This window comes from Parus major, chromosome 5 (genome assembly GCF_001522545.3).
Source record: "Parus major isolate Abel chromosome 5, Parus_major1.1, whole genome shotgun sequence".
Lineage (NCBI taxonomy): Eukaryota > Metazoa > Chordata > Aves > Passeriformes > Paridae > Parus > Parus major.
The window spans coordinates 6143284-6162287 of record NC_031774.1 but is presented as its reverse complement, the minus strand read 5'-3'; the positions used below and the strand labels follow the sequence as shown (position 1 = coordinate 6162287).

Genomic DNA, 19004 nt, shown 5'->3' with positions numbered 1-19004 from the left:
ACATAGATACACACACTGAAATTTAATTGGTGAGCAAAGAGCAATATCACATTTTAGATGCTGGAAAATTAATTGAGATTGTTGTGGAATCTGTTGAGGTATTTAAATTGTTACCAAGCTGTTAACTTAAGTAGGAAAAAGTCTTCAATTTAAGCATTTACCGAGCACCTTGCATTTGCAGCAGAACAATGCTGGGACCAATGTGCACTTTAAAATACCTCCTCTTTCACAGCAGGGCAACTGTGCAGCAGTTCACTCAGTTGGACTGTTTGCACATTTTACCAAACAACAACAACAACAAAAATACATGTTCAAAGTTACTGAGATCAACCTCTCATCCAGCTGTTAAACGGAGAACGTTCAGTACAATTCCAACCCTTTGGAGCAGGACAAAATATCTTATTTTCCCCTGGCAGTAGCAGCTGATTGCTTTCCAGGTTGCTCCTGACACTTTAGCCAAGAGCAATAGGGGGTTAGGCTAAGCCAGGAGTGTTGCCATCTAATGGCTTCCTGATTCACTTTCACAACACAAACACAGCCCTTACGCCCCCACATCGGGACTGTGCCACAGGAAGACAGGCTTGGGAAAAGTTTGTTTGCTTCTAAATGAGATGGAAAAAAAATAGCTTTGTGCCTGAACCACTATTGAGAGAAGTTTCTCTCAAAACAACATGAAAATAATATCATGAAGATATGTGGGTCTTCCATTATTCTCCTCCCATTGGGTGCATTGGACTATAAGAAAGTGTCAAACAGCAGTAGCTATTAGAATTGTTACTTGAAATCTGGAAGCCTGAGGACTTCAATGATATTCTCAAGACTGGGAAACCAACTCAGACACCTATGAATAAAGGGCTCTTCACTGCTGCAGACTGGACACTTGCAATATGCACAAGGTCACTTCCTTTAAGCCTTAAAGACAGGACAGCATGGCAGATTTTACACTTGAAATATTAACTTAAATATTTTAAGTGAATTAGTTTTGAAACTTCCAATTTAAACTTAAAAAGTTTCAAAAATAAAGTAAGAAACATCATTTTGCATCAATGGCACAAAGCATAGGAATCTCTGGCCCAGAATTCAAGTGAGCTTGCAGACAAATTAAGGCTCCCTTTCTCTGGGATCCTGTCAAACAAGGTTAACAATCTGAATACATACCATTAGCTGATTCACTGCTTTCCAGCTAGAGCATTTGCCTGCCCTTTGCTTTCATCCCTTCCCACTACCACAGTTATCCCAGATTTCAGTTGTGTAATACATAATACATCAAAATCAAAATGCTGATTTGTGCACAGCTGATACTGAACAAGATATTTTTTGCTCTATAGCACTTCCCAAAAGTTTTCGTTCACCTATCGTGTCATCCATTGAACAACCTCAGTTGTATCCTACTTGGATACCGTTGCCTAGTTCTTCCTTTTTCCCTTGGATAATTTTCTCAGCTTTTCCCTGGTTTGCTCTTGTTTAATCTTTATCCTGACATCGGTGCTGCTGACATTTAAGATATTGGGAGAATATTTCCGTAACTTTAGTTGAAGATAATGTTATATTCTTGATGTAGACATTTTCTGTGCTTCCACGATAGCCCTGGACCAAATTCAACAATAAAGTATCAACAATTAGAAAAATGCAGAATTCAAATACTTGAAGCACAGTTTTACACGTGTAGGATAATGAAAAGTTTTTTCTTTAGAAACAAGTGAAATATTACATATAGTCCTTTATGTATATTGCTCTAAGTAAAACAATAGGTATGTTTATGTGTGTATATATATTTTCACTTTACTACATTTTCTGAAATATTGTGAGAAGCAAAACAAAACAACTGGAATTGTTAACAGTCAAACTTCAGCTAAATATTAAACTCCTGTTTGCTCTCCCAGTCCCTCAGGGTTAATATGAGCTCATAAACCCAACCACTAACAGACATGAGCCAATTTAATGAGACCAGAAATGGGGTCACACTCAACCAGCACATTTTTAAGATCATTATATTATTTGTCAAAAAGAGAAAATAACAAAGAAAAATATTTACAAAGTTGAAACATTGTCCTTATAGCTTTCTTAAATTTGCTCATTACAGGCTACTGAACAACTGATTACACGATCCTCCCAACCATCCCCAAGCAACAGTGAACCTGATTAAGAGATACCAGGCAATTAAATAAGGAAGAAATTCCCAGGAAACATGAACTGAAGAGAAAAATACTGCATTTAATGCAGTATGGCAGTAGTATTTGTCCTAAACAGCTGAAAAGATAAGTCATAGTAAGACCATTAAAATATCTTTAATGAAGGAATTAATTTTTTAAAAATTAATTGTGGAAAAACACCTCATAAATACCGAGGTACAGGTACTTATTCATCAGTCTCTGTAACGGCCATGGCTGTAAAGAAAGTTTAATGAACTCACTCACCACTGTGAAAATAATGATAAAATGTAAGATAAGGAAGGAACAAACTGGATTTTGTGAACAGAAACATACCCTTTGCATTTACTGGAAACAGCTGCTAGGTAATACTCAACATTTCCCACCTGCCCCAGTTCAGGAGGATGCTGCACCCACAGCAGGCACTACAAGGCACAGGAACTCAGCTTGTAACACAGTGCTGAATAAGAACCTCTGAAATAGAAATATATGGAGGTGGGCCAGTAAGAACTTCCTTTGTGTTTCCCCAGCTGAGGTGGAACACAAAGACAAGGGAAGGTAAAGTGGTTTTCCTGAGGGAAGAAGATTAATCAGCATTAAAACCAGGAAAGAATCAGGAGGAATGATATCTAGTTCTAAATCAAAACTTCAACAAACCATACTGCCCTTTTGAAGACAGAGACAACACCATCTTTTCTCAGAATAAGTCAGTAACTAATTCAATGAATTTGATTCCTTGAGCTTTAGGATCCCTTCATTAGTCTGATCGTTGTTTTCAAGGTTCCTGAAGAGTTCTATTTCTGTTAAGGAGGACAACTTGGCTCTTTTCCCTCTCTTAGCACAGTAAAGGGGAAGGTCCCTAGAATGCTTCAAAGCAGCTTGAATTTTGTACACGAAAGATATACTGGATATATAAATCTATATAGATATGTACTGGAAAAAGACAGGATTTAATCCTTAATTTCCTTCCAGGACTAACTAGAATAATTCCAGCTACATTACCAATGTGATAATAACAGTAATATGGCCTAACTGTTAAAAGGAGAGAAAATCATGGAACTTTCGTTTCCATGGTATGCTATTTGATTTCAGCACAGTCTACCTATTTTGGTAATAATTTACTTTTTAACTCCCTTAACAATTTTCTCTTTTAGCTCACAGGTGGTGTCCCATATGCTTTCCTGCCATAAAAAGAAAATAATAAAATTCATACCATTGTTTCCAATATTATGCCAGCAAGAATACTAAATTCAGATTACCTGACATATATATAGTTGCATAGAAAGTCAATGAGTCTCAGGAAAACAAGTAACTAATAATTTCATACTGTAAAAGGAAAAGCAAAGACACTGTCATTACTATAATTTTCAAAATTCAGAAAGGCTTGGATAGTAAAGAAGTCAAAGATTAGACACTGCAGGCTCTGTGATTTTCTTGTAAAATGCGCTGTTCACAGATAATACTACTTAACCTTGTCATCCTGAAGACTGTAATTTGCAAATTCTCTGCATGACCAAATTATCAGAGCAGGAAAGGACCAGACAACCATGGTAACTAGATTATTTTTTTTTAAGAAAAAAAATAATATTTTTTTATTTATTTATTGATTTGTATTTTAATTTTATTTTTTTCTGGGAGACATTTCTTTTGCATGTCTCTTCCCCACAGCAAATACACTGGGTTCAGTAGGTGTACACTTGCAGTTCAGGTTCAGGATTATTTAACACCAGGAAGCTCACAAAGACAATGCAGAAGTCAAGACTGTGATTTCTAGCAGCTACCAATGGCTGAAACATTATGACATAAAATCATGACATGACTGCACAGCAGTTCAACCAAAACAGGGGTTAGAGTAGTGTTTTAGGAGTATTTTTTCAAAGGATGTATGGCAAATAAGCAAGATAACCTATGTACTTCACTTAACACTGCACCAAAATTAAACAGATGCAGGTTCTGACTTCTGCCCCCCTCCTTTTCTTTTTTTTTCTTTTTGAGAGAGAGAGAATTTATGGGACACCACCTGTGAACTAAAAAGGAATAATGTTACTGCTAAGGGAAATATAAAATATAAACCATTATCATAATAAAAAATCGCAAAATAAAATTCTGAGTAAAGATACTAACATTACTATGAATACAGTTACTTTATGATTTTTAGAATTCCATGAGCTTCTCACAGTGCACTTAAAATATCCTAAACTTCTAAGAATCCCTCTACGTGGTTAGAAGGCTTCATAAAGCAGAAAAGCATCAAATTGCAATAAAAATATTTGGTAGACTAGAGGAGATTAGAGCATTTGTGTCAATGCATCATTCACGTTGTTAGATTAAAAAATAGGAAAGAAGGTTCCCATGCTCAAGGTAAAACCTATAATTGAACACAGAAATAACCATCAAGTCTGTCTTCTGAAAACAGAGCACTCCAATAGGAGTGGTTGCAGATGTTTAACCTGCTCAGCATCTGTTCTGAAATGTGCTACAGAAAAAATAAATGTGATAAAGATGAGAATTCAAGTAAACAAAGACCACAGACAACATCTGAATTGTTTGGAAATTGTTTGTTTCACTAGCATCAGTGAAAACAGAGAAGCACAAACCATGGAGTCAAAGCCAGAAACCAGTGGCTTCAAGAGCAAGATACAGGGTGTAAAGTTGATATATTATATAAAAATTTCATGCAACACTTGTGAAGATGCAATCAGAACCTATCATCCATGCCTGGCAGATAAGGTAACCTGACATTCAGGCACGATTCTTTCACTGTGATTCCAAAGACATTAATTTGAGGGTTCATTAAAATTAATTTCTGAAGAGGACACCAAGGCCTGAACACAAGATATTCACTGTGCAGACAGCAACTGCTCTTCCTCTAGGACACAAAAAGAGAATATAAAACCTCTATAAAACCCCACATTCCAAAAATACTCATTCTCAAAATAATAGGCAGAGTTTCTTCTGTAATAAAGGCTACACCAGCACTACCTTGAGCTCTTTACATTGCTTGTGTGCCACACTGTGAAACATTACTGACCCTTATGAGGGATTCAGAATAAACTCTTAATTGTCTTAAAGGATGAAAGATGGTCCCTGATCTTTTAAAAGTATTTTCCAAGTAGCAGCAAGCCACAAATATGAAATACCAGGTTTAATGAAATAAAAGTCTAGTGAGACCAGTCAGACAGATTGTTTAAATTCATCAATTTGTTCACATTTTAAAGCCACCATAACTTCACAATTACTATAGTGGACAAACTCAAATCTCCTTCAGGTTAAAAGTCAAAATTCTCTTGTGACTTCTACAGTTCAACATACAATATTTTACAGCATAGCTCTGGGAAGTAGTATAACGTATTTCTACAGCACATCATACAACTAAATATAGAGATGTAATGATAAAACTATCGGAAGGAAAAGGTTAGGAAATATCTTGCATTCTGGCAGACTTACAGACCCCAAAAATGCCCAAAGTACAAGTGAAATGCAATTATTTTTGCTGCTTGCTTGCTAAACTGCTGACCTCCTTTTTAACATCCTGAATAGAGGAACAGAGATATTTTACCCATGGATTCAAAGGAAGAAAAAAATCTGTTGAGCTCATATTCCTCATGAATGCCTCCAAATGATGGCAAATCAATAGTTGCTGCTTTACTAACATCACCCTTTGGACTCAGTCAGCTAGCATGCCTGAAAATCCTTCCCAGAAGAACCATACAGATTCACAAATCTGTTTTACAACCACCATCAAAACTCCATACAAACAACTCAGCTTTCAGTTTGGTTACAGGTATGATATAAATCACTAAAGTCAAAAATACTTCATAGTATGGAGAGCTCCATTTCTGAAGCTATACAATTATTTGCTGAATTGTTGTAGGGTAAATTGAGTGAAAGGAAAAGAATACAAGGTCATTAAATGAGGTATCATTAGTGCCTTGAGCTATGCAATAACTGATTTTATTTCTTGTCAACAGAAGGTAATTTTATTGCATTATTGGCAAAGCACCCTCCTTTCTTCTGTCATAATCTATTCCTACAACCTGTTGCAAAAGGAAGTTTTTCAAAACACATTTTCAGTTCCTCAGCAAGCATCCAATTCTCAAATGGTTTTTAAAAACTCAGAGCAACAATTCATAGAGCCAAGTAAGAACACTGAACTTGTAACTCTGAAAATTTTCTGCTCTAGCTTATATATTGCAAATAAAATAATTTAAATTACAGATTTTATATTACAAATAACTTGCTTTTTTTTTTTTTTCTGTCAAGAGGCCACAACAACAAAGTTCGTGGCGCAATCCAAATAAAACTGATGATAGGGAATGTAGGATTCTAATTAACAGGGCAAGATCTATGCACAGCAAGTAGCTTGTAAAACACAAAAATCAGAAATACAAATGTTTTTTTCTGCTTTTTGTGAAGTTCTTGTTAGACAGGAAGTTCAGTTTGCAGACACAGGTGGGAAAAGCCAGAAATACAGAACAAACCCTTAGTTATCAGCAGCAAACACTGTAGGAAAGTGAAACAGAAAGAATTCAGCACTTACAGAAGAGGTTCCTGTTCAGACAGTGTTTATAGCACTTCTACTTAAACATGATTTCATGATTAATTATAACTGGAGAACAGTCTTATAACTGAAAACTAAAAGAAGTGCTATTTAAACAAAAAAAATAAAAAGCAGGGAAAATCTTGTGAGAACAAACACTGAGAGATGTGGTAACAAACTACAGAAGCCACTTAGATTGGAAATAAGGTAAGAAGAACTGAGGTGGTTTAAAAAAAAGAATAGACCAGAATGAAAAAGGAGAACAAGCTTTCTTCATGTTTATTCATGGCATTCACATCTCTAGAAATCCTTCACTTGGGGATTGACATCTAAGAAAACAGGCAGATAATGAAACAGCAAACATTTCAATGAACTGCCATGCAACCAAACAACTCACTGCCCAAAATTCAGGGCCAGAAAAACAACGGCATCAAAACCAACATATTCCAATCACATAAAGAATGCAAGGGGCAAGACATCATTGGAAAGCTCAAAAAAAAAAAAATCAGATACCATTTTAGTCAGAATTCACTTTCTATGACAGGATGACAAAACGTCACTGCCTTTGATTTGGAGCACTAAATCATATCTTGAGTACTGAGAAATTTTAGACACTTTGTGGAGAGAGACCAATGGATGGATCCATTCTTTTCCTGCCAGCCCTATATGAACACAATATTAAACACATCGAGAGGTTCTGCACATATCTTACCCCTCAAAATAACTCTTTTCAGCTGTATAGAGGCCATGTAAATCTCTAAAAGTAGAAGCAAAATGTGATGTGAATGGTCCCTGAAATAATTCAGTTCCTGATCATACTTGATGAAGTTGGGGTTTTTCCCTTTTTTTTTTTTCTTTTTTTCTTTCTTTTTTTTTTTCCTTTTAAAACAAGATTCACTTCTGGAACTATAGACCTATCTGATTTTCATTTCCTATGTTCATAAAGTTCTTTATGTTCCATAAAGTTCTACAAATTTGTCACCCTGATTTGGCAGAGAAACAGAATCAATGCACTTTCTGCAGTATAAAGTCCTGAATTTCTCTTGCTTCTGTTTCAAGTCACAGCTTTCAACAAACATGATCTAAATGCCAACAGATACCAAATATAAACAATTATTTTTTCCTTCTGTTTCCAAAAGGATTCTGCATCATTTCAAGTAGTACTTCTATCTCCACTGGGCAAACAGTGACGTACTCAACAGAGTTGCAAAAATAATATGGTGCCCAGCCCTTCATGGATGCTCCTGAAGTTCTGGAAGTAGCCTTAGTTTGCTATCTGAAAAACAGCAAGCTGTCTTAATTTAATTAGATTAAATTAAATAATTTAAACTGTTTTAATCAACTCATGGAATCACTGAATGGTTTGCATTGGAAGGGTCTTGAAAGATGATGTGGTTCCATCCCACCTGCTATGGGCAGGGGCATCTTCCACTAGACCAGGTTGCTCAAAGCCCTATCACATTTCTTTTGATGCAGCCCAGGGTACAACTGGCTTTATAAGCTGCTAGCGCACGTTTCTGACTCATATTCAGGATAAGGTTTCTCTTCAGTTTGTTTTGTTAATTTTACTTTGTTCTACCTGGCTGCTGTTTTGGGGTTGGGAGGTTTTTATGGGGAAGAGGGGAAATTGGTGGTGACCATTGTGGTTGTTTTTTTTTTTTTGTTAACCTAATTTTGATAAAAGATCATCATTTATTCTTTTAAAAAATTTCTAATTATACTGTATTTCTCCAATTGCAGCCCTGAACTGAACACAAAGCCAAAACAGCATCCTATTTCACTTTTGGTGATGAATACTATCTCTTTATTTGAATGACTTCAGATTCAGCTCTGTCTTAAGTTTAATTTACCATCCAGTATGCAAAGTATAAAAACCCCCATGTCTACAATGAAAAAAGCCTGTGTAAACTACAATTTTAACTAGGAAAACGAGAAGACAAATGAACTTTCATTACACAGAATGAAGGGTAGGGGCAAAAGTGAAAGGTAGCATTTATTCTAGATGGAAAAGCCAATGTAAAAGCTCATTATCTCTTATAAAGATAAGAATATCTTACGTCTTATAAAGATAAGGAAAGGGTGCTGACACTTTCCCAAAGCTACACTAAAAACAGCTATTTCAGAATGGGGTTATGTGCATCTCTAAGGAATAAATACACACTTCACATGCTATGGTGAACTGGCCCTCACTGATGAAAACAGATAATTTGTATGGTCTTGTAAGGTGCTTTACATGGGACTACAACTTTTGGAAAGAAAGTAAATTACTACTTTATAAAAGTGATCTATTTCCAATTGTTTTCTCTCCTAAGAGACAAAATCATGACTTAAGTTCCTAACTCACTGAAATAGAAAAGAAAGTTTCTGTAACAATAATTTGTTTTTCCTCGGGACACTGCATAGCTTAAATACTCTATCATAGTAGTCCAGATGTCAATTAGAGACAGCAGCTCAGACAGTGTGTTAGAAAACCATTAACACAGTGACTCAGTTCTCTAGAGACTCCAATTCAAGCTGTGATTTCCCATAAAATCTAAGGAAAGAGTGTAAACAACAATTCATGAAGTGCAGAGACTTGGTTTAAGGCCCCAGTTTTAAATTCCTTATACAGCCAAAGTAACTGTTGACTCCAATGACCACTGTGGAAACACTGGAATCTGTTTGCATATTTATGGTACACTTTCCCTATGGAGACTGATATTCTTGCTTAGGGAAGCTTTTACTTCTGAAAGATTGTGAGCTCAACATGAAGCAAGGTGTGGTTGTGGTCCCACCCAGGATTAACCCCAGCTGGATTTGAGCTACCTTTCCTCTGTGGCAGGACACAAGAAGTTAATTCAAGCCCTTCTCACAAAGAGCAGGAACATGAACTGGAATCCTGAGACAGCCATAAATCCTAGCCTTGGATACAGGAAAAATAAAGAATTAATAATATTTGAATCTTGTTATTTTGAAAATTCCCTTAATTATTTTAAAGGCCCAGTAGGAGCCATATCACTCCTTTCTCTAACCCAGAGAAACTACTTAATCTCATAAAAATTCCATTTCTTTGGAAAAGATATTACGTTGAGTGGGTTTTGTTGCTTTTATAAATAATCAAAAAGAGCATTTTGTACAGCTTCTGAACTTTATCTAGTCCATTCTGTGTTCTTTCTGCTGGATTCTTAGCATAAAAACACCTATTCCTATTTTCAGTTCCAACCTTCTCTGAGCCTTCACCTTTCTGACCACTGACATCTTCAGTCTGCCCATTTCTTACAGGGCCTTTATCTCAAATAACCCCCATCTGTAGGAAAAAAAGATTCTTTCTCAAAATAGAAACAAACAAAAAAGAATAGGAGCTTTTTATTTTATTGTGGGGTGAGAGAGAGTACTTATTTATTTATATTTAAATTTCTCTATATGGAATTGTCCTGCTGAGTCAAGCTCTTTGTCAAAACACAATGCTTGCTGCATGGGACTTTCCCAAACCCCTTCTTGTGCTAAGATACAGTTCAGAGTTCTTGTAGGGTGTTTTTGTTCACATAACATGGCAGAGCTTTGCTTCTCTCAACACTGCACTCCTGACTCACAGGCTCTTTCCTTTTCTAGAAGTCTCCAGCCTATAAAATTCAGTGCTTTTCACTTCTGTGCTGCTGTTACCTCTTAAGTGCATTTTTCCTACTGCACATCTCCAGTTGCTAGCATGGAGACACTCAAGCTAATAATCCCCATTTATGTATTGGAAATAAATCTTGCCACCCTCAGCCCCAATCAGCCTTTGGCCACCCTCAGGACCTGTTCCCTTGGCTCTGTTTGCAACCAATTTTCTACAGCTCTAAGTCTTAACTACCCCATTTCTTCCAGAATAGAATATGTTTAGATGGTGCTACTGTGACTGTGAATTTAATGGCAATATCAAAATATCTGCTGGAAGACTGAGGGTAAGGAAAGGTAGAGAAATATTAAGTTACTGATGAAGAAAAACATTGTATTTTGAGATTGTATGTCAATTACAATTGTAAGTTAATGACAGCAAAGGATTGCAGTCTGACCTGAAGAAACAAGACTAGGGAAAAGGCTGAAATTTAAATCCTTTTTATTTCTGATTTTATTCCTGTGTTCAGCAGGCCTCACCCTCCTTCCTCCCCTAAACAAAACCAAAGCAAAGCCAGTTGTGACACATAATGACTGTAGGTTATTGTGCTTTTTTTTTGTTTTTCATGACACATCTATTAGGCTAGAAGCAGAAGTACTCTACACACAGACAGCTACTAAATGGCAACAAGAATATTTTTTTAAAATCTGCTGGTTAGCCTCCTGTCCCAAAAGCTACATTGAGACATTCTACCATAGCCTTTATATCGTTACTCTATCTACACCAGAACAAAGTCAACCATGCTAAACAAATCTATATTTAAAGCTTTCAGCAGTTTTCACAGAGTGCAGAGGGTTCCAGTCATTTCCATCATGACTAAGAAGCTGTCCAATAAGTACAGTCACACTGCTACTGCAAACACGGTCATCCATTTAAAATGATGGCTGCAGAAACACTGCCATGATTTACCAGGCTCCAGGTATAAAAATTTCCAAAAGCCCCAAGAAATATATCTCAAATTTCCACATTCATTCTACAAATTTTGTAGGAATGCTACCTGAGTTTAAAAATGAACTTTCAAGAATCTTCAGAGCCTCAGAGGAAAGCACAGCTGCTGCCTCAGAATCCTTTAACCATCAAATCTGGGTGACAGAGTGCACCACTTACCGCTGAACTGGTAAGGAAAGGGAATCTAAGTGGTCCTCGCCCGTAAAAGCCATATTTATCCTGTTCTTAAGTGCACTTCTCCATAGGCTGGAATCTAGAAAGAAAACAGTCATTTAGTAAACCGAGGGACATTCAGACACCTTCAGCCCAGGCTGGCATTGCATTTTCCTGCTCTTCTGTGGAGAGAACTCATTAAAACAAATCAAAAGTCTCCTTTTCCACAGATACCCCACAACTCCAGCAGATAACCAAGGCCATTAAGTACATTTCACAGCATAAAAAATGTAGGGTTTGCATATTCCTGAAGATCCTGGACTACTGCACAGGTCAGAGACATCTGGGTTGAACATTTCTGAATTAGTATTGAGGTATTATTTAGCTTCATTTGTTTTATATTAACTTGAATGCTAGAGAAAATCTATTGAGTATTATAGTAATGCTTCATGTTATTGTGAGAAAGATTGCAAGTGAGGTCCCTTCCAGCCCTAATTACTCTGCAATATGATTTCAGGGTTGTTAAGTACTACATTTACAGAAAGGTCCTTGATGTCTAAGTTACTGAAGTATTTGACCCTTTCATGTTAGACAATTTCATTTTTTATACATTTTAAATGCTGCACACATCTTTCTCCTCCATTATTTCCCTTTTTACCTAGTGACCAAGAGATGGATGCAAGCTTTATTGCACTAGAAAAAAGACAAGAAAGGAGAAGAAAGACTCATTTTCACAAAAGGAAGAGTTCTGCTTCTTTCCCTCTTCTTTTAATTAACCTTACCTTACATTAGAGCACAACCTGTCAAAGCATATTCACAGCAAAAATCATAGAGGATTTATTCTACAAAAAAGGTACGAGCATGGCTAGAAGAAAGCTAAGGCAAAATATTTGAAAGAAAAGATTTATCTATGACTCAGAAAGGAGGAGGAAATGGATTTGTTTGGACAAGAAGACAGGAACAGTGGGAAAATTATGCCTTCTTAGATGCGAATTAAAAACCTGGGATCAATGGATCTCACTCCTAGGGAAAATACTTTACACAGGAAATTACTGTTGCTTGTGTCACCAGCTGAGGCAGAGTGTTTCTGATGTAGCTGCTTGTGAAATTCTGCTGTTTGGTTATTGGCTGCACTGTGCAAGCTGAGTCAGCCAGCATTCAAGATATTTGCCACCCCAAATTGCTCTTAATTGACACAGAGTGTTCCTCACTCCCTTTCCTAGCAAACTGATCTCATTACTAATGCATGCCCTTGCTTTTTCCCCAGGATCTCACAAACACGTCCTGTGCACATAAAACAATTACAACAACGTGATGGGCTCACATGCTCTGCCCACTGTTAGCACCAGATTGCTCTGGTGATGGTGTCATCCTGTGCTCCTCACTACCCCCTAAGTCTTCCTGGACAGAACAAACTTAACCTATTCCTTCTTTAGATGCATAAACTAAGAAGACTGAAATGTAGGAGAAGAATCTATTATAAAAGCCAAAACCAACACCAAAAAAACCCTCCCACATTAAACATAACTTAATTGTTACTGAAGTCTTTGGTTTAAAAAGATTGCAGATATTTCACAGGTTTTGACTGAAGGTTCATATGCCCAAGTATGAAAATATTAGTATATATTCTTCTGTTCCTGGGACACAGTAAGGTTTGAAAAAAAAAAAAGCTTATTTTGGGGAATGGGAACTTAAAGCATTTACTATACGATATACAGATTTCATTAACAAAAGGAATAAATGAGCTATCTTTATTTCCATTGGTAGAATATTTTCTCTTTTTTAAAGATATTTAAGATGACCAGATACAAACAACTGTATATTCACATATACTGGAAACAACCAAATATCACAATAATCACTGTCTTTGTTTGGAGGAGATACCCTTAAAGCTGAGCATATCCACGTTAATCTCCAAAATTTATTTCTCCTCCTAAATCTTGTCATTTAAAGGACCAAAAACCCCAATATTTAAGCCTGCAGAATTACAGATTCTTGGACACATAGTATCTCTTTCTGCTCAGCATTAGACCTGGATTTACCTTCTTATGCTACCAACACTAAATCAAATCTAAAGCTTTTGCCTCCTCTGGCAAGCGAAATCTACTTCACCATGAGCTCAGCCCACTACCAATTTCTACACATACAAATCAAAGCAGCTGCTTGTACTCCATTACTTGTGATCAGTGACATAATGTACACAGACATAAATTAGATTATTGCATGTCCTTGTTCCCCATAAATTAGAAACCTGACAAAAATTCAAGTTTTTATATGCTGTCTTCCCACAGAACACACTTTTATATTATGTCTGAGAGCCTTTAAAAGCATTATCAACTCCTACTTAGAGGTTACTTATGCTCCAGGAACAACAGCAAAAAAACACAACAATATCTTAACCAAACTGTCTGGCTCAAGACTATGATTAGATATTAGGTCAAATATTCAATCCCAAATTAATGTTGGCAACACTAAATTCTCTCCCTTGGCATTTTTCCAGGGGATCCACTGTGCCCCCAGGATCACAAGAGAGGTTGGAACACCAGTGATTTGTGGTACAGGCTTCTGGTCTTGCTTGGAATGCCTCCTCCACCTGCTGGGCAATGACAGAGCTCCATGGCAGATATTATTCAGCTTCCAGTGCTCTCATTTCGCTTTCCAGGTAAGACCAAGACAACTGTACTTCCTAGTAAAGACTAGGAGAGAGCTGATGAGCCCATCCATTTAGTTGATTCTGCTTTTTATTTGAGCCCACAACACAGTGATGAGCTCTAGTCAGTACCCCTAAGAGCAAAGTCCTCTACTCTAGCTGACTATGGAGATGTTAAACATGCACTCACTTTCATTAAGTGTATACATAATAAAAGATAACATCAGTAGACTTCTGTACTAGATTATAATATTTTTATCCACTGAAAATATTTTTGCCATGACAAATGATTAGGCCCTTGTTGGAGATGCTGTCCAGGTAAATTTGTACAAAAGAACCAAATCAGAACATACCAAAAACCCCACTGCTTGTAGTTTGCAATATTGGTAATTTTGGTAGAAGCCTGAAATAATAGAATTCTATTCTTGGACTATTATGAAGCCTTTTATTTAACTCCTTGTATAAGGTTTTACATCTGCACACAGCCTTGTATCACAGTGTAAATGCTGACTTAGAATTTGTTTGACTCCTCTGGTAGGCAGCAGCACGTGCATGAGGGAATTACACATATTCAGGGTAGTAGGCTGTGTGTCCTGCATTTTTCTCTTTGTGATTTCAACACTGAATTAGGTTTTGAGATGTTATTTCCTCAAGGAATAGATGTAGATAAGCAGAGCACAAACTACATTTCCCCCACCCATCCAATACAGTCAGCCAAAAGATTTTTTCAGAGAACAGGATCACAGAAGAGAATAAAACATCACACCTGAAAGAGCATGAAATCATTGCTCACAGAAGTCAGCAAAGTGTCAGTAAAGGACCTGACCTCCACGGCCAAGAAATCCCCAAAACTGCATAAGCAGGAAGAGGGATCTTGCTCACAGACAGGTACCAGGCCTTGCCAGCAACTCCCAGAGAACTAAAAACATCTTAAAAAACTGTCAAACAGCCCTCCTGTGAATTAAAGGAGGAGAAGTCTCAGCCCAGCTTGCACCAGGCTTGGCAGCACAGGGGAAACCTGTGCAGCACCTCTTTGGCAGAGGGATGCAGCTGGCAGCTGTTTTCCCACTGTTCCACCACAAACCCTTCCTGCCTCACAAGAACTCCCTGCTGGGATCCTCCTGCTGCTCCAGTCTGTTTAGCAATGGAGAACAGCTTCTACAGCACCACGGTGCTTTTCAGCATCCTGCAAAACATGTTATTTCTGCTAGGAAAACAAATTGCAGCTTGTAAAATCTCCCAGTTTAAATTTCTTCTCCATCATTCAATGTGTTAGCTTATATTTAACAAACTAGAAACTAGGAGGGTTTTAGCATAAGGATTGTTTTAGGAACATCATCCATGCCCAAAAGTATCATGGTAACAGCATGTTTTCCAGTGAACTCAGAGTGACTTATTTTCTTCTACTACTAATGGTCCTAAAGTTCTCTATCACAAAATGATGTCCTTATAATTAATCCCTGAAACTCCAGACAATTAAATTCACATTTTTGAGCTCATTCATGTCACACATGTTCACCCTTGCAAAGGCTCAAATCAAAAGGCAAATCTGTGACCTTTCACCATGACCTTTCTAACCCCTACCATCATAATTTCAACACTAACAATATCTTAACATAAGGTCAATCAAGAGCATGATCTCTCTTTCAGAAAGAGACAGAAATCCACATGACTAGCCTCTGATTATTAATAACCATCTGAATTAGAAGAGAATGCTACCTATGAGCAATATGGCTAACCTGAGAATAAGAAGTTATTAGCTAAAAGTAATTTCAGACCAGATGTCCCTTGATTAATATGAACAGTTCCTGTCTGTAAAGTACAATCTCTTTTCTGCCAAACAGTGCTTGCCCTTATTTTACAATTCTGGGAGTCTGGGAATCATTAGTTATTATTCTCCTATACACAGAATAACTGTTAATGGAATGCCACAAATCAAACTAAGAGCAAAATTCTGACAGCATTTATGTGAGAGGTCAGAAAGTAAATACATACATTCTGTCCTTCAGCAACACATCCAGCCCATCAGAAGTTTTTCCACACTAACCATTTAAGGACTCAAGATCCTGTGTCATTCTGCATTATAAGAGGCTTATGTGGACTTGAATTAATTACAATAGTAGGAGCCAATTCAAAATGAAGCTGGGTGTCACAAATCTAAGAAACCATAAAACCAGGAGCAAAAATAATGAAGAGCCCTTCAAACTGTACATTTAAGTGGGTTGGACTAGCATGGGATCATATACACAGATCTATGGACCACACTCCTAGAATGCAAAATTAAAACTGGGAGGGAGAGGTGGGAAAAGGCACTGCCTATGGCATTCATTCATGGCAGTGGCTCCTGCAGAACCAATAATCTGAATAGTTTATGCCTTACACTTCAAGTACAATCTGAAGCATAAATCCACTTTCAGTCACAGAGGAGTTTTATTTTAATGGCATATTTCTTCCCCTCTTTTCTCTCTGCTTTCTTTAGAGAGAGGATCTCATTTTAAGTGAGTCTCTGCAATTGAAAAAAATACTTTTAATATATCATAGAACAGTCTGTTTTGGAAGGGACCTTAAAGATCATCTAGTTCCAACCCCACAGGGTTTCAGTGGGGTTGCCTTCCACGAGTTCAGGTTGCCCACAACCTCATCCAACTTGTCCTTGACTCTACACATATAAAAAATATATATCTATATATTGACATCTGTTTATTTAAATATTTTCTTAATATCTCACTTATATTTCCATAATCTTAAAATAAGTTATTATGTATTTTATAATATATTCATTATACATTTCTGTTACATATTCATGTAATAGAAATTCATTTTTATATAATTTCATTATATATTCCTTATAAATTCCAATTACATTAAATATTTTTAAAGTATATTATAATGTATATGGAGGTTTGGAGCATGTGTGTATATATTTATACACACACACACACATCTGATGTAGCAATTCATGTAAACTCAAGTTTGTGCTATTTCTTTTTTTTTTCTGGATATTTCTCATTTTAGCCTTGTTTTACACATCTTTACCTTGGAAATATCCAGGGGAATGGAGCGGGAGAAATAAATAAGGATCAACCTCAGTAAAACAGACTATCCTGAAAACAACAGACAAGGAATATTATTGTATAGATCCTTGAGGGTGGAAGGAAAAAAAAATCTGAAGCCAGTACCATTCCTCTGCGTACAGAGGAATTCCTAAATTCACTTCCTGGTTTTAAAAACCCCCTTGAACTTAAAAAAAATTAAATGTTTATGATCTCCACGAGGCAAAGTCCTGATTTGAAAGCAAGATGTATTGGACTTCTTCCATATCTTTATTTTAGATAGTGGATCATATGAAACACACTAAGTAGAATATATATAGAACATATTTATCCAAGTAATTCAGCTTTCTCCAAGATTAGGAATGGAGTTCAGTCATCACATGTATTACAGTAAATCCTTTTGCCAAGGAATGAATTTTCTTACAATCCATCTTTAACAAATTTTCCCATTCAAATACAAAATATCTAGGAAAAAAAAGAGTTTCCATCATCACTGATTACATTATGAAAATATTTAAAATAAGGAGATAAAGAAGGGTATAACAGATTTGATTACTTCTTTTCACCCGCTTCCCCTCAAAATTATTTTACACAACAGGCCACTAGAACAGTCACAGGCATCTTTTGGATTTTCTTCATCTTACCAAAGTCTTTAAAATCTCCCCTTCTGAAAGGGACACACCAATTTCTCTTGCTTGGCAGTATTATGGGAACAAACCGATTAGTGATCACATTTCTAGCAATTAGCATTTTAGAGTCAGTTTCACTGGAAAAGAATTTATATTTGAGGTTCAGGAACTGAATAATAAGTGTCAGGTTGGTGCGCTCCAGAGCTATACTTTGCATTTTATGCAGTGCAGAATAATCACCATTTAAAAACGTTTATTGGTTCTCAGAGTGGCAGCAAGGCAAGCTGCTGCCATGGAATTCTGAGAGTCCAGGCTGCTCAGAGCCCCATCCAACCTGGCCTTGGACACTTCCAGGGATGAGCCATCCACAACTCTGGGCAACGTCCCCCAGTGCCTCATCATCCTCACAGTAAGGAATTTGATCCCAACATTTAATCTAGACTTGTCCTCAGTTTAAAGCCATCATTCCTTCTCCTAGTATTATGTGCCTTTGTAGAAAGTCTCTCTCCAGCTCTCTTTCAGGCCCCCTTCCAGGACTGGAAGGCTGCTCTAAGGTCTCCCCAGAGCCTTCTCTCCTCCAGGATGAAGAATCCCAATTCTCTCAGCCTCTAACAATGGGTGTTCCATTCCTGTAAGTCTTTGTGGTCCTCCTCTGGATTCCCTCCAGGAGTTTTGTGTCCTTCCTGTGCTGGGGACCCCAGTGTGGTATTAGAGGTCACAGGTTTGTGCTGACAATAAATGACCTGAATAAATTAAGTGAAATTGCTCTGCTTTGGTCTCATTTACCCCTGACACCATAGCCAGGGTTTCATCTTGTCTCCATGTAGAGAGATCAGAAATAAAAGGACTGTTCTTTCCAGCAGCCACTGTGTAGGGCACAAGGGAAAATAGGAGATATTTGCACCTTAGAGTGTAGACTGTGCTGCTCAGAAGAAATGCCTACAAGATAACACAGCCCTCTGTTATTAGATAACATGACTCTTCCAAGTGTAATGAAATTGGAGGTAAGATTCATTATTTCCCCTACAAACATGCAAAAATTCCTAAAGGATCTTAACATGAAAAGAAATAAAAGAAAGTCCTTTCCCTATTGAGGCATAAAATCATGAAAAATAATTGACTAACCCAAAGTTAAACATAATGCAAGTAAAAATTTAAACAAAATATTCCTGAGTTTAATGCTGAAAGCAAGTACATAGAGAAGATAACACTGTATTTAACCACTTCAAAGGGAAAGGAATAGA

The 19004-nt window shown here is 36.9% G+C and overlaps 1 protein-coding gene across 2 annotated transcripts in view; it reads right to left on the bottom strand.

Moving 5' to 3' along the window:
• INSC (INSC spindle orientation adaptor protein) overlaps positions 1 to 19004 on the bottom strand; it is a 127938-nt gene that overhangs the window by 76362 nt on the left and 32572 nt on the right. For both annotated transcript variants that reach the window (XM_015632342.3, XM_015632346.3), the window contains exon 2: positions 11435 to 11528. In XM_015632342.3, the coding sequence (XP_015487828.1) occupies positions 11435 to 11487 (53 nt within the window). In that variant the 5' untranslated portion in view covers positions 11488 to 11528. The remainder of the gene's footprint in view (positions 1 to 11434; positions 11529 to 19004) is intronic.